The sequence below is a fragment of the Thermomyces lanuginosus genome (assembly GCF_041956635.1).
Source record: "Thermomyces lanuginosus strain ATCC 200065 unplaced genomic scaffold VTN49scaffold_28, whole genome shotgun sequence".
NCBI lineage: Eukaryota > Fungi > Ascomycota > Eurotiomycetes > Eurotiales > Trichocomaceae > Thermomyces > Thermomyces lanuginosus.
In genome coordinates, this window is record NW_027192362.1 from 779,130 (window position 1) to 799,532 (window position 20,403).

General features: G+C 49.8%; 9 protein-coding genes across 9 annotated transcripts; 5 read left to right on the forward strand and 4 right to left on the reverse strand.

Moving 5' to 3' along the window:
- Window positions 1–854: 854 nt before the first annotated feature.
- On the forward strand, window positions 855–1,545 carry VTN49DRAFT_3412 (uncharacterized protein; the record flags this gene model as incomplete). Its single annotated transcript, XM_069411246.1, has 3 exons — window positions 855–925; window positions 987–1,113; window positions 1,180–1,545. The coding sequence occupies 3 exons, from the start codon at window positions 855–857 to the stop codon at window positions 1,543–1,545; spliced, it is 564 nt and encodes a 187-aa protein (XP_069268690.1).
- A 1,295-nt stretch (window positions 1,546–2,840) lies between these two features.
- VTN49DRAFT_3413 (uncharacterized protein) lies at window positions 2,841–3,777 on the forward strand (the record flags this gene model as incomplete). The annotated part of the gene is made up of 3 exons (XM_069411247.1): window positions 2,841–2,863; window positions 2,923–3,043; window positions 3,124–3,777. The coding sequence occupies 3 exons, from the start codon at window positions 2,841–2,843 to the stop codon at window positions 3,775–3,777; spliced, it is 798 nt and encodes a 265-aa protein (XP_069268691.1).
- A 1,076-nt stretch (window positions 3,778–4,853) lies between these two features.
- Window positions 4,854–5,985, forward strand: VTN49DRAFT_3414 (uncharacterized protein; the record flags this gene model as incomplete). The annotated part of the gene is made up of 3 exons (XM_069411248.1): window positions 4,854–5,002; window positions 5,063–5,183; window positions 5,251–5,985. The coding sequence occupies 3 exons, from the start codon at window positions 4,854–4,856 to the stop codon at window positions 5,983–5,985; spliced, it is 1,005 nt and encodes a 334-aa protein (XP_069268692.1).
- A 224-nt stretch (window positions 5,986–6,209) lies between these two features.
- On the reverse strand, window positions 6,210–9,353 carry VTN49DRAFT_3415 (uncharacterized protein; the record flags this gene model as incomplete). Its single annotated transcript, XM_069411249.1, has 5 exons — window positions 6,210–6,797; window positions 6,856–8,048; window positions 8,099–8,170; window positions 8,222–9,106; window positions 9,158–9,353. 5 exons carry the CDS (start codon window positions 9,351–9,353, stop codon window positions 6,210–6,212), a joined length of 2,934 nt encoding a protein of 977 aa, XP_069268693.1.
- Window positions 9,354–10,430: 1,077 nt separating this feature from the next.
- On the forward strand, window positions 10,431–13,960 carry VTN49DRAFT_3416 (uncharacterized protein; the record flags this gene model as incomplete). Its single annotated transcript, XM_069411250.1, has 4 exons — window positions 10,431–10,591; window positions 10,651–11,838; window positions 11,902–13,004; window positions 13,056–13,960. The coding sequence occupies 4 exons, from the start codon at window positions 10,431–10,433 to the stop codon at window positions 13,958–13,960; spliced, it is 3,357 nt and encodes a 1,118-aa protein (XP_069268694.1).
- A 199-nt stretch (window positions 13,961–14,159) lies between these two features.
- On the reverse strand, window positions 14,160–15,443 carry VTN49DRAFT_3417 (uncharacterized protein; the record flags this gene model as incomplete). Its single annotated transcript, XM_069411251.1, has 1 exon — window positions 14,160–15,443. The coding sequence occupies one exon, from the start codon at window positions 15,441–15,443 to the stop codon at window positions 14,160–14,162; it is 1,284 nt and encodes a 427-aa protein (XP_069268695.1).
- A 290-nt stretch (window positions 15,444–15,733) lies between these two features.
- Window positions 15,734–16,822, reverse strand: VTN49DRAFT_3418 (uncharacterized protein; the record flags this gene model as incomplete). The annotated part of the gene is made up of 4 exons (XM_069411252.1): window positions 15,734–16,063; window positions 16,112–16,467; window positions 16,527–16,595; window positions 16,651–16,822. The coding sequence occupies 4 exons, from the start codon at window positions 16,820–16,822 to the stop codon at window positions 15,734–15,736; spliced, it is 927 nt and encodes a 308-aa protein (XP_069268696.1).
- Window positions 16,823–17,040: 218 nt separating this feature from the next.
- Window positions 17,041–17,959, forward strand: VTN49DRAFT_3419 (uncharacterized protein; the record flags this gene model as incomplete). The annotated part of the gene is made up of 2 exons (XM_069411253.1): window positions 17,041–17,089; window positions 17,145–17,959. 2 exons carry the CDS (start codon window positions 17,041–17,043, stop codon window positions 17,957–17,959), a joined length of 864 nt encoding a protein of 287 aa, XP_069268697.1.
- A 1,766-nt stretch (window positions 17,960–19,725) lies between these two features.
- VTN49DRAFT_3420 (uncharacterized protein) lies at window positions 19,726–20,126 on the reverse strand (the record flags this gene model as incomplete). The annotated part of the gene is made up of 3 exons (XM_069411255.1): window positions 19,726–19,745; window positions 19,807–19,952; window positions 20,011–20,126. 3 exons carry the CDS (start codon window positions 20,124–20,126, stop codon window positions 19,726–19,728), a joined length of 282 nt encoding a protein of 93 aa, XP_069268698.1.
- Window positions 20,127–20,403: the final 277 nt, after the last annotated feature.

Sequence of the window (20,403 nt, forward strand, 5' to 3'; positions counted from 1 at the left end):
GCTTTGGACAATCTGAGAACACTGACAAGCACGGGAGTCCTAAGTAGTTCTCTTTTGAGGAAAGTTCCTGATTTCGCAAGCGACCTTTCCATGGCAATGATGTCAATGATGAGTAAGGACGTGCCACCGACCAGTCAGTGGTCTCACTGACCGGGCTACAAAGTTTCGAATTTTCTCAGCATACGCGAGAAGAAATATCGCGATGTCTTTTTCTCTGCAGATTTCAATCCAAATAAGTGTATATGTTCTTGCGAACTCCCATGGCCAGAATCAATTCCACACAGGAAATTTTATCCCGAACATCCTAACCATTCACGGAAGGACTTTATACCAATTAGCCTTTAGGCATTTCGTAGAACAGTTGACAGCCGAATGATAATTGACTGGATTCGCTGCATTTCTCTTGCACAATCCTCTAACCTTTGTCTCGACGGATTTCGAGGGTTTCGAATATCTAGAACTGACAAACGGTCGAGGATTGAATGTCCAGCATGTAATCTCGGCATCAAAGTTTGATTCACGTATTGATCGAAGAGCAGACATTTGGTAGGTTATCTACTAACCATGGGTACTTGAATGGGCCAAGGAAAATGATAGTGGTGCCTGTGTGACATAAACCCTAACCCTGAACCCAAAAGATAAGTAGATAACATCTTGTAAAGTTACTCTCCATTTCTCAGAAAATATCGATACTTGTTTCTGGAGCTGAGCTCGGAATCTCAAGAGGGACATTCACCGTGACGTTAACTTCTATCAAAAGGACAATCTTAGTCAACAATGAGATTCCGACACTGCATTAGGTAATTTAAGATAAGAAGGCGCCGTTGCCGGTGTTGCGAGTCGGAAGTTTGGATATGCCGCCTTCTCCGGCTCATCCAGATTTGAAGCGTGAGGACACTGAAGTACTTCTTAGATCACTGGAAAGGTGCTGATCAACGCCTGGGACATTTATGCGTGCTTCCTCATATACTTACACGAAAAAGCAGTCTTTACCGGGACCCGAAATACAGCGATTTGACCATCGTTTGCGGCACAGAGAAATTTGCTGTTCATCGGTGCATTGTCTGCCCGCGTTCCCAGTTTTTTGCCAGAGCATGTGATGGCGACTATCAGGTACTACGATGTTCGTTAAACCAAGAGAAAATGCAGATGAATGCTGATGTTCAATGTGCGGTAAAGGAGTCTGCCTCCAGAGAGATTCATCTGCCTGATGATGATCCAATCGTTGTCAAGAAAGTGATACAGTACCTGTACACCTTGGACTATTCTGTACCTGGGAAGCGAACACTGGCACTATCAGGAATACACGCTCTCAGCGGCGTAAAAGCCAAGCCGAGAATGTCCAGCATGTCGATCCATTGTGTTTCCACGTATGGATCTACGCCCTTGCTGATCGCCTCCTCATTGAGGGACTCAAAGTTCTTGCTGGCCGATACTTCCACGAATTACTCGAGTCTTCCCTGGATTCCCCGTCTTTTGCCCGCGCAGTTGAGGAAGTGTACTCTTCAACACCGCCCGAGGATCGAGGATTGCGGGATCTGGTGATCCAAGTTACTTTGAAAAATTTGTCGACTTTGAGAAGAACAGGGTCCTTATCTGATGATCTCTTCAGAAACGTTCCCGATTTCGCAGTTGACTTTTCCATTGCGAAAGTGAAGAAATACACGCCGCCATCCGGTTTTCGTTACTAGGCCGTTAGCCGAGTTTGCACTTTCTGGGGCATGTAGACTACGGCAGGGAAAGGAAAGAACCGGATATCAACGATTACCCGTGCGCAAACCTCAACTGGAGCCCTACCCTTACATTATTATATTGAATGCCATCTCGTCGACAGCAAAATTCTCGCATCATGCGGTGCCCCATATATAAATCGCGTCACTGCCATTGAAAGCCCTGGGCACCTCATACAAAAGCGCAGCCTGCTCGATCCGAACAGTTGGCGGAAAGACCGAGAAAGCATTTCAATACTTGAGAAAGGTGCTTATGAATGTCCTTATTTTAGTGCTATTACATGATAACCTGGGAGCAACTTCTTCGAGCTGAAGGGCAGTGATCTGACCATCATATGCGGCACTGAACTGTTTGCTGTTCATAGATGTGTAATCTATCGTGGTTTTGGATAGATTGGCCTTGCAACAGCCCTAGTCCATCTTACTGCGGTGTTTGGTTTCCGGAATCTGCACTGTGGACTTCTGTCAACCCTATTATCTCTCATCGATAGTACAGTAGAAAGCAGTTCAATCCATCTTTGGAGTTGATAAACTTGTAGCTTGTTTACGATCTTTCTGCCGGGTGCTAGTGAGCTACTATTTTGATCCATCCATTGTCTATAGTTGCTTCAGTTGGCGCTGCTTCTGTTCAGGCCGTCATTATTTGTTTCATATGCCACGCATGGTCCCTAATCCCTGTGCAATTTTCATAGTTGCACGTTTAAAGAATATTGAATTCTGGCCAGCTAGCCCAGTTATTGCAGAAACTTTGGGATGCAAACGCTGGTTGAGTGCTCGTAAGCGACATGCAGGACTACTCGCAGACGGTCTAGCCACATCAAGACAGGAATTATGATGACAATGTCACGTCACTTATCATGCTGCAGTCTCGGCCGCAAAGGTGGAAGAGTTAACTGCAAAATCATAATCCTGGGACTCTCTGCTTGACCCCACAATTGCCACTTTTTCTTTCATCTCATGTTAACTTGGGAATGCACACTAGAAGAGTACTTTCCTAGTAAATGACAGAACTTCGACATCATGAAATGTTCAAAGAGCAAAAATAAAGCGTGTTGTTGCGCCAATTGTGACAAGGCTCGTTTGTCAAATATCCAAAGTGTACACAAGGAAATGCTTCTTCACTCCCTGAGAAGGTGCTCACAAAGCGCTCGTTCTTATTCTTGAACTACTTCTTATGCTAACGTGAGAGTAGTCTCTACGTCGACCCGGTACACAGCGACTGGACAGTTGTTTGCGGCGCTGAGCGGTTTGCCGTTCATCGATGCATACTATCCATGCATTCTGAGGTATTTGCGAAGGGATTTATAAGGAATGTATGATCAATCCTTCCAAGGCAATAATGTCTGATACACAGTATGCTGAGTCTGAATAGGCTGATGCAAAGTCGGAACAGGTAGAGTGGAGGCCGGATGACAGACAGACTTTGCTGAATGACGATCCAATCCTGGTTAAGAACATGATAAAATACATGTACACTGGAAACTATTCTGCGCCTGAAATAGCGAACATTACGACCACAGCTGCCGATTCATCCCATGATGGTCCATCTGAGGGCACAGATTTGGGGTTGGAACCAGCCGAGGCCTCTAACGATTTTGAGAGTTCCCATCCTCCCCAAGATCATTTCGGCGCCGGCCAAACCGAGATGTCTCAGAATTCAGCTGTGTTGTCCTTTCACATAAATATCTACGCTCTTGCTGAAACATTTCAAATTCATGGGCTGAAAGCTCTTGCGAGAAGTTACTTTGAGCATTCTCTCGAGCGTTGCCTGAACTCCGTTCCGTTCACCCGCGTCGTCGAGGAAGTCTACTCTGCAACACCTGCTAATGACCGAGGACTACGGGATACAGTAGTCAGTATCGCATTGAGGCACTTGTTAGAGCTGAGAAATTCGAATTCTCTCCCTGATGATTTCTTGAAGGGCAATGGGAAGGAGAGCCGCTACTTCACGCGTGATCTTTGTGTTGCAGTGATTCACAGAGTCGAAGGCGCTTCTTTTGGAATAAATGCGGGTTGGAACTGGGGTATGCATGGATCCTTCCGTTAAGGCTTTGGATCCTTTCATGTTTGCAGAGGGGGTTGGAGAAGAAACAAACTGGATGGATTACGAGGAATGAAGCCGAAGGAATACATAGTCCCTACCTATACCTAGGTGAAAAAAGTGTCGCGCATTGCGCTTAGGTTTCAGCCCCCAAACTTGCTCGAACATATAGCCTTTTTGTTCTGCGTAATCATATATTTTCTCGGAACAGCCAAACGAGTGAGAGAAGAAGAAACTACATCATGGTTCTGTGACTCGGTGGATTGTTCGTCAAGTACCCTAGTAGCTAATCACATTTAGGGCAGGTCGGCGCGGTACATGAAGTCTCGATTCGCAGGAAACTGAGTTCGAGAAATAATTACGACAATGTGCGTTAACCAATAGGCTTTTCCCAATTCATAGTTGATTTAGTCTTGCAGTTTTGCAGATATTCCGTAGGTAAGTCATACTAACAGGCAAGCTACAAAAGATATATGTTTCTGATATGTAGGGTTTGCGCCGGCCCTATATGCTTCGGGCTAATTGGCTTCTGGAGTCTGGATTGTAAACCTCAGCCAATCCTCTTGTTAATATTACTAACGTACGGAGTACTGTTCAAGACCGTCTCTGGAGTCGATAGGCTTGCCGCCTATCCGCGATTGGCTTGCGAAGCGCTACTGGTCTAGGCTACTATTTTAATCCCACCTCCATCGCTGCTTCATTTGGCGCTACTTATGTCTTCGTGTATGCTGAACGTTGCGTCCTAATCCCTCAAACAATCTTCATATTCGCGCATTAGAAGCGATAAAATTGGTCGACTTCCGTACCACTCTTCAATACTTCGGCTTGCATATCTTGGCGAATACCTGTAAGCGCTGTCCAAAACCACCAGTAGATTGATCTGTCAAATCATGGCACATGCATGAATGCCATATCTCTGCCATGATGCAGACCCCGGCGCAAGAGAGAGGAATTGACCGCAGAACCATATAATCCTGGAATGTTCTGCCTGACCCCGCGATTGCTATGAATTCTCTAACTCGACAGTACTCGGTATATCGTACGAGTACGCTCACAATCAACAACGACAACAGACTTTTGACATGGCGAAAAAGAAGTTGGCGTGCAAAGCGCGTATCCGCCCTATCAATCCTGAGCCAAATTTCACAGATACTGGAATGCAGAGAGAAATGCAGCCTTCGTCGGATACTCTAAGCGAAGAAACGCAGATGCTTCTCCATTCCCTGAAGAGGTGTTCACCGACACCTGCAGTTTTGCTTATCTATTCCACGTGCTAATGTGGGAGTACTAGTCTCTACGTGGACCCAGTATACAGCGACTGGACTATCGTTTGCGGTAGCGAAAGGTTTCCCGTTCATCGATGTATTCTCGCCACGCGTTGCGAGGTTCTTGCAAAAGAATTGGAGTGGAATGTAAGGCTGATATTATCTATCCAGGCAATAAATCCACAATATACACGCTGAAACTGAGTTCGAGCAGGAAAAGAATCCCTATAAGCGCGATGTCAGAGAGACTTCACTGCCTGATGACCCAGTGGTGGTTAAGAAAATGATACAATATCTGTATACCGGGAACTATTCTGCTCCGGACGAAGAGGTGACCGCAACTACGGGTACCGATGCATATCATACTGAGGAGGAACAACCATTGGAGGAACCTGAAGACTTTCCAGAGGAACAGCCGGAGGTCATGGAGGAGGTCATGGACGAACCCGTTCCATCGGCGGAAATGATCGAGGAAGTTAATGCCGTCGAGAATTCAGATCCTCCACAAAATCCAGATCAGTCGCCGTCCTCAAATCAATCTGAGGCACGCCAGAGCTTAGATCCTCCAATCTTGCACGCGCGGATCTACGCTCTTGCCCACCGCCTCCTCATTCATGGACTCAAAGTCCTTGCAAGTAAAAATTTCCGTGAGTCACTTGAGCGCTACTTGAACTACGTTTCTCTCAGCCGCGTTGTTGAGGAAGTCTATCGTCCGATATCAGAAAAGGATGACAAAGTAATTCTCGACCCTCGCTACCAGGAAATGAGGGACATCGTGATCAATGTGGTACTGGAGAACTTATCAACATTGAGAAGCTCAAATGTTCTGCCTGATGATCTCCTGAAGAACAATCTCGATTTTGCTGGTGAACTCTGCATTGCACTGATCAACAAAAATGGATCTACGTCCTATTCAAACTCTTATGGGGGATGCAGGGGCTGGTATTAAGGGTCCATATGCCTTCTGTTATGGTATAGGAATTTATCGGGGCGTTTACCAACGGAGAGTGGAAAAAGGAACAAGTTACTTAAGACTGCAAGGGACGAGCCATTAAGTAGAAAACAAGTCGTCAACATTGTATCTGATTTCTCCCAAAACCTGTTTACACCGATTACCATGTCCTGCGTAAATCGTGACTTCCTCAAAAGAACAAACTGAACTGCGAAATAAAACTAGAGCATGGTCCCGGTGACTCGGCGGATCGTACGTCGAGCACCTTCCCCAATCACATTGACCAAGCCTTCTGTCTCTAGCGCTCGAACAACGCTCTGGAATTCCCCTGTTTCAACCTCGATGCTGCTCTGCTCATTCAACCGACGAAGCACATCTCCCCATCGCGTTGGTGTGCCGGAGGCCGTCATATCATCGATTACTCCGATGATGGCTCTCTTCAAGTCCTCACGCCGGCGGCGCTCGCTGGCACTGGTGCCCTCGGTAAGCAGGCTCATATCAATGAGGCCGGTGCGAGAATCCGTGGCAGCTTGCTTGAGTGCTGAACGGATCAATCGAACTGCCTCCTCAACATCTTCGGGAGTCACTTCCGAGGACAGCCGCATGCGTGCATGGGCCTCGGAGAGGCGAATCATCGATTCTAATTGACGAGTTGTAGCGGTGATTCGGCGTTCTGCAGCCCGGATATCATCACCCATTTTCCGCATTGCCACGTAGGCATCGGTCAGCGCATCAGCAGCTGCCGGGGTGATGACTGGATGAATATTTGTTTTCGCATACGTAATGTAGGCAGTGAGAAATTCGATTGGCTGGAAAGCAATCAGCAAGTGTTTTCAACCTACGGGCGAAGCATGATTTAGGACATACCAAAATTTCTTCGCGGCTTGCATGTTCCGGATTATCCTCCAGATACATGCCAACCAAATGCTTAGCTAGCCGACGGTCTTCCTGTTCGTCTACTCGGTCCAGGACCAAGTACACGAGATCAAACCGTGACAACAGAGTCGGGGGAAGATCGATGTTCTGAGGAACGGGGAGATTGGGATTGTACTTGCTGCCAATTGGGTTGGCAGACGCGAGAATACTAGTCCGTGCGTTCAACGTCGTGATAATACCGGCTTTCGCAATCGAAACAGTCTGTTGCTCCATGACTTCGTGGAGCACTGAGCGTGTTGATTCGTTCATTTTGTCGAATTCGTCAATGCAACATATGCCCCCATCGGACAATACCAATGCGCCCGATTCCAGAACCAGCTGACGAGTCTCAGGATCTCGTGTCACGTATGCTGTGAGACCGACTGCAGATGAACCTTTGCCGCTAGTGTAAACACCCCGAGGGGCGATCTTGTGCACGTAACGAAGGATCTGTGACTTGGACGTGGATGGATCACCACAGAGCAGAATGTTGATGTCACCCCGATATCGTGGGCTGCCGCCCTTTTTGAAGGTCTTGTTAGTGCCTCCGAAGAGCTGAAGAAGGATTCCCTTCTTGACGTCGTCCATCTCGTAAATGCTCGGTGCAAGGGAGCGCGACAGAAGATCGTAAAGATCCGGGCGCTGGGCAATTTCTTTGATCTTCTGCTCTTCCTCCGCCGTAATTTTTCGGACCTGTTCTGGATCGCCCGCGGCCTGCTCAGCCAATTCTTGTTCAACGGTGGACACATCAATACCGAGCTTTTTCTTGTCCACCTTTTGGATATGAAGGACATCGACATAGGTTTTGAACAGAGCCTTGGTTGTCCGCTGGCGAGGATTTACCCGAACAGGGTTGCACCGGAAGATACCTGTCACCTCGATTCTGTCACCAGCCTTGCAGACGTCTACCAGCTCGTCGTAAGCACACAAGGAAACAGAATGAGGGGTTTGCCCATCTGGGACGTTGTCCGGGGTTTCTTGGAGCTTGATCACTTGTTTATCAGAAAATTCGCAGCGATTGTGGACCAACTGCATGGAGTTCGGGGCACTGCAGACCTGCCGCGGACATTTGGTCGGTTCCTGGATTCGTCCTCGGTCAATGTCGACTCGAACGCTGTAGTTGCAGACACTGCAGGTGAAATGTGCTTTATAGAGTCAGTTCCAAGCAAGTTGCGAGGACGGCTAGGGAAAATACCTTCACGCATGTCGGGAATGACTGGGGTTGTACGAATCACGAGACCCTTGATGCTGATGAGCTTGTCCATATCTGTGGCGGATTAGCATGAGATCGTCGCGACAACTGCTCTCAGACACATACCAGCAGGGTCTAAATCGCGCATGTTGACTGTCTTGTCCAAGCCAAAAGGAAGGACTTTGTAATTCTTGACTTCAACCTCCTCCACCAAGTTGGGGATTTCAGGCGGCGGAGGTTGAGTGGCCTCACTCATCGGCTCTGAGCTAGAAGGTGGTTGTACGAAGCCGTTATCGCCGGCACGAAGTTGGTTTCTTCGAGCCTGGCTGCGAAGATTGTCCATCTCCTTCATGGCCAACTCAACCATTATATCCTTGACGGACTGATCCATTAGGGGAATGATTTCCTGTGGGTACGCTTGCAATTGATGCCACAATTTCACTGTGGGAGGGTATGCCTTCAGGTTCCTGACGTCCAGGTTGAGTGAGGTGACGCCGAGCCGGCGCATGTGGTCCATCATGACCATGTATTCTTTCTCCTCGGCATAATCGCCCATGGCAATGGTCTCTTCTTCGGTCATGCCATCGGCCCACAAGCGATACTTTCGAGTGTAATTGTACAAAAAGTTTTTGAATGCAGACATCGAATCCGCAATCGAAATATTCGTGCCCCAAATGACCCGAGTCGATGCGCCACCCAGTGCATCCGCTTCCGAAGTGTCTGGATTGAGGTTGGAAAATGTTGCATCAGACTGTACGGTCTGCTCGTTGACAGGCATGCCATTGGCATCAACAAAAAGACGGCGCCGACGATTTGGGGTTGGTCCGAAGCCATCTGAACCAATATCTCGGCGACGGTAGGGAGTGCTGGAATACCCAGACAGTTCAGGACGAGACCGTGACGAGCCGACAAAAAGCCCACTACTGCTGCTGGGAACGTCTGAGAGAAGATCATTTCGGCGTCCGCCTCGTTGAGGGCTGGAACTTGACATGTAGCGAATTGGCGATGAATCTTCAATGCATCGTCAGATATTGATGCCACACCGACTCGGCCACCACCTACCTCTGACTGTCTGACGATTCCCGCGAGGCGTCGCATCACCATCTCGAACCGGGGAGCTCTCCATCCTTTCTCGTCCTCGAGCTGATGGAGACGAGGACTGATAGAACATCGGAGACGACAAGGCGTCCATATCTCGCTGACGCCGCGCCGCCCGGGGCGTCTCCTGGGAGCCGCGGTGCTCAGAATCTTGATCCATGGCGGAGTGCGAGCTTGTCGCAGTTTATTCCGATTGAAACGGAGCGCCGGGGAGTAGTGATAGGGATGGCGGGAAAATCGCTTTGCGATACTGGCTCAGACTTCAGGTTCATCACTGGCAAAACGCGTCGGCAACGCGAAAAGCGTGACAGCGCGTAAAGTGGTTCCAAATTGGGAAGACGCGTTTCTAGTTCACGTGACTTTATGGGCTCTGTTTTCTTGGTTTGTCTTGGCGCTTGGCATTTGGCCACGTTGAATCTTGGCCTTCGTTCTGTTATGACGCATATCATTCCATTCGAACAATCCTGATTTTTGGCTGACGAAGTTACGTATAATCACTACCTATATCTTGAGTAGTCTGACCACATGTGCTGTATTTAGTACATGGGTTATACGCGGCAGTTCAGACCTTGAAGAAAATGCCCAAATCCCAATCGTAGCAAGACGAAAACGGAATGGTGCGGCACCCAAATGATGCAGTAACCGACAGCCAATCAAAACATCTTGGTAATCGCAGTCTGGGGAATTTTCGACCAATTACAGCTCACCAACCAGCCGATTGCGTATGTGATTTGACGTCATTCCGTTTTTTTCTCATTTCTGAGTGGAGGACCACAACCGCCGGTCTTGACGCGGACCAAATTAATGAGAGCCGGAGGTGGATTTCATGGTCCTTATCCTTAGGGGGTCAAGCTCCTAAACAGTCGAGTCGTAGTAGTATTCATAGTCCCATGGGGAACCATTTTCAGTGGCGGAGTGCTTGGCTTTCTTCCCGGTGACCTTGATATGCCTTCAAATTGTCCTTCGTCATCCATCGTTGGCTCCTTCAGAGCTTTTGTCGGGCCGCATCCAGGGGTTAAAGATTGACAAAACAAAGGAAACCCGATCTGATTTCAGGCAGGTCAGTGCGATCAATTGTAAAGCTGGCCTATGTCGCTGACTATCTGGGGCAGAGTTGATGCCGCTGTGTATTAATTACTCGAAGCAAGGAGTCCTGTAATCCGAGTAAACGTGTCGAACTTGCCGACCATTTCTGGAACACTGCGAATGAGGGCCGGATGATGCTTTCAATTTGAAGATGGCGAACAATGGCATACTCGAGGTTGGCAAGGGCACGGGCCAGCGTGATCAGGGCATATCAGCGCAGGCCTTTTTGGCATCCTTGGTGACCGCGATTGCCGTGTTCTCGGTCGAGACTGCCTTGTTCTTGCTTCTCAAGGGCAAGCTCACCCGGATATAGTAAGTTGTTATGGGAAACAAGGTGGACAACGCGGACACGGCTAATTGAAGATGTACAGTCAACCCCGGACGTATCTGGTGCCGGATCGCGAACGCACCAAACCGTCTCCTCCGGGACTCTTTCGCTGGATAGTGGAAGTGTTTCGCACTTCCAACTCGGAGTTTATTCGAAAATGCGGCCTGGATGCATACTTTTTTCTTCGATATCTGCGTATGCTCCTGAAGATATTCGTACCTCTCGGGCTCTTAATCCTTCCGATCTTGCTCCCACTGAACAAAGTCAATGGAAAGGACCAGTCCACCGAAGGTCGTCTGAATAACACAAGATGGAACGTGACCGGCCTGGATCAATTAGCCTGGGGCAATGTCGCTCCAAATCATACAGACCGATACTGGGCGCATCTTATTTTGGCCGTGATTAGCATCTGTTATGTCTGTGCCGTCTTTTTTGATGAACTACGCGGCTATATTCGCTTACGACAAGCCTATCTGACCTCACCGCAACATCGTCTGCGGGCCTCAGCAACAACTGTGCTTATTACTGCGATCCCGGAGAAATGGCTGTCGGTTGAGGCGCTGGAGCAGCTGTACGACGTATTCCCAGGCGGCATACGCAATATCTGGATCAATCGAAACTTCGATGAATTGAACGAGAAGATCAAATTGAGGAACGACCTCGCGCAAAGACTAGAGGCCGCGGAAACTGAATTGATCCGAAAATGCAAGAAAGCCCATTTGAAAAAGCTGAAGGCAAAACGCAAGCGTGGGGGGGATGACGCACTGGAAAAGGATGAAGAGGATGTTCGACGCCGCGCCGCCCAGATTGCGAACGAGCCGGGTATCAGCTCTGGCAACCCACATCAAGTGGTGCACACCATCGAGGAAGCACTGAAGCGAAGCTCGCGAATGGGCCACACCCAGGGTCAGCAAAGGAAGCCCTTGATGCCACTTGTTGGCAATGGATTGAATGCTGTCAGCAATGGCGCTACTGCTCTTGGAAAGACAGTATTAAATGGATTCAAAAGGACCGGGGACGAAGCGGATGGCCAAGGCGATCCAGAAGTCCTTGATTCTTCCCAGCGAATCAGTCAAGCCAGTCAGGAGAGTGAACCTGGTCCATCCATAAGCGTCTCTGATTATTCGGAAAGCTCACCGAGTGAATCGACCCCGGACAAGCCGGCATCTTCGCGCCCCAATTCCAGTCGGCTGTTTCGGAAGCACACAACTTTTGCAGGCTCTAGTCAAAGGTTTGCGCTTCATCGAGACCCGCAAGCCGACGAGATTCCTTTGACTAAACCTTCCATGGACAGTCCCAGAGAGAACGATAGCAACGAAACGAGCAAGACACGAGAGAATCAAAGAAAGCAAGATCAAGCCACCAAGAATGATGAGTATCCAAAAGCCTACAATGAAAACGCTGACGAGGGATTCGGGGAGCCCTTATGGAAGAAGTACATCCGGCCGCAGGACCGCGAAACGATGCGTTTGCCCATCTTTGGCTGGACCTGGATGCCTTCCCTTCCACTGATTGGAAAGAAGGTCGATACTATCGATTATTGCAGAAAAGAGGTGGCTCGCCTGAACGTGGAAATCGAACATGATCAGCAACATCCCGAGAAGTTCCCTCTAATGAATTCGGCATTCGTCCAGTTCAACCATCAGGTCGCAGCTCACATGGCGTGTCAGACTGTCAATCACCATATCCCAAAACAAATGGCTCCACGTATAGTCGAGATTTCGCCGGACGACGTCATCTGGGACAACATGTCTATCAGGTGGTGGGAACGATATCTGCGCACCAGCGGTGTTGTGATTCTCGTCTGTGGCATGGTGATTGGCTGGGCGTTTCCGGTCGCCTTTACTGGTGTCCTGTCGCAACTTTCGTATCTGGAAGACAATTTCAGCTGGCTTGCGTGGTTGGCCCTGCTTCCCGACTGGCTGTTGTCTGCCATACAGGGTATCCTGCCTCCTCTCTTCCTTGCCATCCTAATGGCTATATTACCTCTGATTCTGCGGTTTCTCTCCAAAGTCCAGGGCCTGCAAACAGGAATGGCGATCGAGCTTGCGGTTTCGAACTACTACTTTGCGTTCTTGTTTGTTCAGATCTTCCTGGTTGTCGCCATTGCCTCCAGTCTTTCGACCATCTTCGACTCGGTCACCGACATTACCAGTTGGCCCCAGATCCTGGCAACGAACATTCCCAAGTCGAGCAATTATTTCTTCTCATACATGATCCTTCAGGCGATGTCTGTCAGTGCCGGTGCGTTGGTTCAACTCTTTGGGTTGATCAACTGGTTCATTTTGGCACCTATATTCGACGATACGGCGCGGAAGAAATTTGTGCGGACGACTACTCTTAATCAGGTTCGTTGGGGCACATTCTTCCCAGTGTACACAACCTTGGGATCAATTGGTGAGTTGCAGCGCGCTGTTGACTAGGTAGCTGGCGACTAACAACTCAAAGGGCTTATTTACTTGGTTATTGCTCCCCTGATCGCGATCTTCAATGTCATCACGTTTGGCCTGTTTTGGTTTGTCTATCGGTATAATACGCTCTATGTGACGCAGTTCCGCTTCGACACCGGAGGTTTGCTGTTTCCCAAGGCAATCAACCAGCTGTTCACCGGGTTATATGTCATGGAACTCTCCTTGATCGGCATGTTCTTCCTCGTCCGGGACCAAGATGAGTCGGTGGCATGCCAAGGGCAGGCGATCGTGATGATTGTTGTGCTGATTCTCACTGTGCTCTACCAAATTTTCCTCAATGAGGCGTTCTCTCCGTTGATCAGATATCTTCCAATCACGCTGGAGGATGATGCAGCACGCCGAGACGAGGAGTTTGCCAGAGCGCAGCAGGCGCGATTCGGCCGACGCGGGAAACTAGAAGAGGATGGGAACAAGAGCCAGCGAACAGAGGATATTGAGCTAAAAAGCATCGAAGCGGGAGAGTCCGATGGCAAGCACCTTGCGCCCACTCGCAGCAACGAACACAAGAGCAAGAGGTCCACCATCTTCCAGATCCAAAACAAAATTCTTGATGAAGAAGCACAAGACCCGACCGGTTCTTCCCGCGGCATTGGCCGCTCACTTTTCGCCGGCATCCACGATGAACTGGAGGACCTCACGCCAGAGGAACGTGACCAACTTGTGCAACGCGCATTCTTACACGAAGCCCTTCGTGCACGGCGGCCAGTGATTTGGATCCCACGAGACGACATCGGTGTCAGCGACGACGAAATTTATCGAACGCAGCGTTTCAGTGAACATATTTGGATTAGCAATGAGTATCAGACGCTGGACGAGAACTGCCGGCCGGTTTTCACTCGAAGTCCGCCAGACTTTTCGGAGGTGGACTTGATCCAGCTGTGATTGTTAATATCCTTGTCATTATTATTAGCATTCGGGCGTTGGTGTGTGGGCAAAGATCATGTCCGTGTTATGACTGTAGTGTAGCCATTATTTCCTTTTTCTTTTTTTTTTTTTCTTTTATAGACCCTTGCATAGATAACGTCAATTGCATCGCATTGGGTATCTCATTAAAGATCCAATCGCATAACCTATTACAGATTCAATCCATGAATCGACAGATGGGCAATCGATACGAGTCCACCACCCAGTATTTTCTCCGAACGCCTTCCCAATCCTTGTCATCCATTTCAGGTACCGGGATGGTCTCCCACGTAATATCATAACCTGCCTCAAAGGCATCCAACTCCACAACTTTTTGATAGACATCGTAGGAGATTTGCCTATCTGCGCCCATCCCATTGAAGAAACTCCACTGCCCCCTCGACGGATCCAGCAACCCAATCACATACTCGGACATGAACTGGCGGAAGTCCGAATACGATTCTGCGAATGTATCATAGTAGATGGCGTCAAACGTGCGATTCTCCTCGAGGAGTTTCGGGAGAACATCCTGCCATTTGCCGGCGTGGATTGTGACGCCTGGCTTGTCACGCCAGCCGGTTCGCTCCATCTGCTCGAGGACCGCTGGGTGAGCTTCCACGATGTGATGCTCGCTCGGCGAGTAAGACTGGAAGAATCCGTCGATAATGCCCATGCCATGCCCGATGTTGAGGACCCGTAGACCCTTCTCGGGGAGGAGTTTGGCAGCGGTTCGAGACATGATTTCGCTCTCCCACGCCATCATTACTCCGTTCCGGTCCGCGTCGAGGATCCGGTCCGTTTGGAATGTGAGGTTAGATTGGAGGTATTCATCATTTGTCACCGTGGGCTCTTTGGCTTCCGCTGTTTGCGTTGTGGGCTCGTCGTTGTCTTTTGTAGTAGTTGCTGATGGCGCAGATTCGGATGGCTCTGTGTGGCCGTTCTCCCTGCCCTCCTCCTCCTTCGCCTCTTTTTTTTCTTCCTCCCCGCCATCATCGTCATCGGCAAGCTGTTCATAACCTTCCAGCCGATTAAACAACATCTCCGCCCGCACTCCTGCGTCCACCAACAACTCGTACAACTCCGTTAGCCCCAATCTTCGGGCAATACACCCGGGCGTCTCATTATTCGCATCCAAATCATTCCAAATCGCCCCTTCCTGGAGCAGGAACCGGACCGTCTCTCGCGCAGACTCGATCAACCTCTCCCGCTCCGCTTGTTTCTCTTCGCTGTTGTCCGCGCCATTGGTCTCATCCTCATCTACTTCACATGCAGCGATCGCCGCGTGGAGTGGGGTTGAGCCTGTCTCGGGATCTTTGACATTGACGGGATTTTCTCCGTTGTCGACGTTCTTTGTTCGGATTAGTTCGTGGAGGCGCGGGATGTCGTGCTGGGAGGCGGCGAGGAGGATTTCTTGGACATCGAGATCAACGTTGATTTGGAAGTCGGGATCTGTTTCTGCCATTGTGCCCTGTGGGTTTTATTCTAGTTCTTTCAGCGAGCAATTTGTATAGATTTGGATCAATCCAGTATGTTGGTTTGTCGCAGCAAGGAGATTTTTTGATATTTTCGCGGACCCTCCCGCATGTGATCTCCACTGTGTCCGCCAGTGGTTGTCTACGACTGTTGTCCGCAATCCAATACTATCCAGGTAGACATGGACAAAATGAGGCGAGAAAGTAACTAGAGTGTCATCTCACTATTTATACAGAGGCGATTACATTCCGCATCACACCGTCATGTCGAACCGATCCCCTACTTCCGCTGCGCATCGGCGACATCGCTATTCAAGTTCAAACCAAGACCCTCCGCATCCAAATACAGCTTGTTTTTGCCGCCAGACTCCTGAAGGATTTGCGCAATCTGGCGCGCGTTTTCAATGCGACGTAGTTCAATGTAACTCTTGCTCTTCTTGATAGCCTCGCCAATCAGCTCTGCGGATCTCGCTTCACCTTGCGCTCGCACGATGGTAGCTTGCTTCTCCTGGCGGGCCTTGTCAACGAGGAATGCTGCGCGTTGCGCTTCTTGCTGGGCGACCTGCTTGGCTTCGACGGCAGCCGTGAATTCAGGCGAGAAACCAAGATGCTAAGGAAGGTTAGTATGGAGGTGTTGCAAACCAGAAAGGAATCATACCGTCAAGGAAACATCATCTAGAAGAATATTAAATCTCGCAGCCCGTCGCGCAAGGTTCTCACGGACCAGTCGGGCGACGTTCTCTCGTTGCGTGATCAGCTGGCTGGCGTTGAACTGCGCAACGACGCTCTTCAACACCTCGTTGACGATCGACGGCAGCACCCGTTCGTCAAAATCCTGGCCCAGAGTCCGATAGATTTGCGGAAGGGCTTCGATGCGCGGTCGTGACAGAACACGGCAGGTGATGTTGACCATTTGCAGGTCCTTGGTGCCGGTTAGCGAGGATACGTTGCGCGGCTTTGCGCGAACATCATAATCAATCGGCGTTTCGATCCAGGGAATCCGGAAGTGAGTTCCTGCGAGCAATACTGTCAGTACCCGCATGCAAATCTGAGCTGCCATTGAAATTGGATACCTTCGCCGTAAATATCCTTCTTCACACCGGATATCCTCGAGTACTTGATAGCTCGGTGACCACCGTCAACTGTAACGTCATCAGCACCGAATGCAATTTGAAAACCAATTCGAGCTCGTATTACCGTTGAACAGCGAGTTCGACAATGCGTATCCTCCCAACGCCAAAATCACGAGAGCGGCCGTAGAACCACCGCGGAAAGGATTCCCAAAAGGCATCCCACCGCCGCCCCTTCGGGCACGGTTCTGCAGAATGACCTGCAGTCTCTCCCACTGCTCCCGGGGGTTTCCTGCCATGGTGATTGATCGTCTGGCTGGTCAAATTGATCGACTGATGTAACGAGAAGGAAGCCTGGTAGAGCAGCCGGATTCCTGATTTGGCGCTATTCCCAATTAGATTTAGTCAGATCCGGTCGTCGCGCCTTCTTGCCGGAGCTTCAAGCGAACCGCGACAAAAGATCGATCCCGCAAGGCTTGCGAGAAATAGGAGAATCTTAACATCAATTTGAGCAAATATGGCGCCCGGGAATGGGAGGAGTGTTTTCTTGGGGAATATTCCCTACAGTGAGTCGCCATCTGCAAGCACTATGAAGAGTCACACGTTTACTAACAGGCGTAGACCTCACCGAAGAACAAGTCAAAGACATCCTTAGTACGGCCGGCACAGTGACAAAATTCCGATTGATGATCAATCCGGAGACGGGAAAACCGAAAGGGTATGGATTCGCGGACTTTGCCGACGCCGACGCTGCGGCCTCAGCAGTGCGCAACCTCAACGACTACGAGATTATGGGCCGGAGGATCCGCGTAGACTGGCCACATAACAGCGAAAAGGAGCTTCCGCCCGAGGATGTCTCGTCTCAGGCACAGCAAGATTCGCAGCAGCAGCAACAACAGCAATCCTCAAGCACGCTGCCACCGCTGCCGCCAGGTGTTGAGCTTCCGCCGCACCTTGACTGCCCGAATGCAATTTCACAGACCCTCGCACAACTCCCGCCGAACCAGCTTCTCGATGTCTTGACGCAGATGAAGGCGCTCGCTATGACCGATCCGGCGCGTGCAACAGAGCTCCTCCGACAAGCTCCCCAGCTCGCCTATGCTATCTTTCAAGCGCTGCTGTTGATGAATCTTGTCGATTACAACACACTGGGGTCCGTGGTCGAGCAAACAACCCAGACACCAGCCACCGTTAGTACTCAGCCCTACCAGCCGTATACTCAGGTCTCAACACCCCCGGTGCATTCCTCCCCCTATGCCCCGCCACAGCCAGCGGCGGTGCCGTCGCAGCCGCAAACAGGTCAGTTGCCTGGCCAAGAGGAGCTCTTGCAGCAAGTGCTCAACATGCCGCAATCTGCTATTGATGCACTTCCACCGTTGGAGCGGAGTCAAATCATGCTCCTGAGGCAGCAGTTGATGCAGGGAGGGATGCGATAGACCTGGTTGTCCGTGTCTTTTTCTATTTGGTAGTGGTCGGCGTTTTGGGCGTAGGAATAGGGATGGTATTTGTGATGGGCAGGGTCCGAGCTACAGATTGATGGTTTCATCTTTCTTCCAATGTATCTTTATCACTGATGATGTCTGCGCAGGAGCGGCCGGGGACTTGTAGTCAGGAATATGACCAATGTATTTGATCGTCATCTGTGTTGTTGTATTGTCCTTGCTCCAACACCGAGCATTTTGAAGTGACTGAGTCACCACTTGGAAATATATAGTTCGATCCAAGTATCTCAAAGCATGATGTTGAGATTATAGGGGATCATCCTGACGATAACCCAAATGTATTTTCTCTTCCCAAGCAACCATTGTGATCCTGCCGTTCTTATGAAATTGGGACTGTACCATGATTCTGCTGTGATTCCAAAGAATTATGATGCAGCAACCGGCAGCAGATTGCTTGAAATGCTCAGAACATGGATCATGTGTGCGGGAGATACTGATAAAATCTCATCACTTTTGCCGAATACTGTTGTATCCGTGTTTGTGATCGCAACCCTAACCCTAACTTCTGGGCCTACTTCTACAGGACCTTGCCCGACGCCCGACGTACTAGATCATTCTACTGCTGTAGTTCTTTGTACGTTTGTGTCCTGTAACAGGTCACTGCAACAGAGAAGCCGAGACTGTTGAATTTTTCATGGCCACTCTCATGCTATGCTGGATTCCGCACCACCTTGCTCACTTCTCATCACACCGGCAGACCCGCGCCTCTTCCCCAAACCGGGCATCATGTTTTCATATAGCACGGCAACACACATAACGGCAGGCAAGGAACGTGCAAAACCTGCACAAGCGGGTCTTTGTTTGTCGTTGACATGTCCCAAGATGGAACGTGAGGAAGGAGATAGGAAAGACGAGAGGGGAGATTCTTCATTCTGGCAATCTGTAGTTAACATGACACGAAAGTGGGAAATAAACACAGCTCTCAGTTCCTCAAACGCAAGAAAGAAAACTCTTCCGTAGTTCCATCTCTGCTCTCTCACTGTGTGTGCTGCTCTCTATTCGAGAAAAAAAGCCACCGCGCTTCTTGAGACACTCAATTCATTCGCTCGCTCATTACTTGTAAACAAACTCGCTGTGATCAGAAAAAGGCCGAAGGAAAATGGCTCCTCGTGCTCGAGCTCAGGCGAACGCTGCAGACATGGGCAGCAACAACAACAACAACAACAACAACAACGGTACATCCGGCAGACGGGCTACGGAGAGTACCCGGGCGCCGGCGCGGAAGCGGTCTGTAACTGATGATGTCGTGGACAACATGCAGAATTCCGTAAGTTCATCGCTCGTTCAGTTATGTGTATCCGTGATTTGGATTCGTGTTGAGCGAAATCTAGGATGTCGAGATGGCCAATGGTTTCGAGGAAGAGGAAAGGCAGGGAACCACCAGCAAGGATGGAAAAAGACGTAAGGTGGAAGAAAGGGTAGGAAACACGAACAAAGTGGTCATCCGGCGTCGTGGCAGGAAAGGTGTCGACGTTATCGACGACGACATCGTTCCGGAGAAGGAATTCGTCGACATCATGAGAGCGAACTACCAGGCGGCGAATGGGTTGGATTTCAATCTTCCTCCCATGCACGACCTGGAGGAGATTTTTCTTGACATGGCCAAAAACGCCGTCAAGCTCGGGATTGGGACGTTTGTGAAGCATTTGCGAGGTCGAAAGTTGCGCGTGGTGACAATGTGTTCCGGCACGGAAAGCCCTCTACTCGCTCTTCAGATGCTCTGCGAAGGTCAGTAATCCCAATTCCTTTCTCAACTTAATAGAAAATAGGAGCTGACGGACCAGCGTAGGCCTTGACAAGCTCTCTGTTGAATCCTTCGGCTATGAGCATCTGTTCAGTGCGGAAATCGTCCATTTCAAACAGGCGTACATCGAGCGCAATTTCCATCCACCAATTATCTTCCGCGATGTGAGGGAACTGAGTAACCCTATGGCGTAAGTCAGATCAGTAATCACCTGTAACATTCGGTCGAGGATAGGACTGACTTCAATAGCACAACTGCGTACGGAGCCAAGGTCGCCGTGCCATCCAACCCTGATATTCTGATTGCTGGGTTTTCCTGTGTGGATTTCTCGAATCTGAACAGAAAGAAAAAAGACATAACGGATGCTGGTGAATCCGGTCAAACGTTCGAGGGAATCCTTTCATATGTGGCGCAGCACAGGCCGCCGTTAGTAGTTCTCGAGAACATCAAGCACGCCCCCTGGGACAAGATCGTGGCGGCATGGCAAGGCATTGGATACCTCTCCAGGCACGTCATTGTCGACACAAAGAACTATTACCTGCCCCAGACGCGTGCACGCGGGTACATGCTCTGCATTGATCGAGCTCGGGTAAAGGACGAACACGGCGACGTCCTCGACAGGTGGGTCATGACC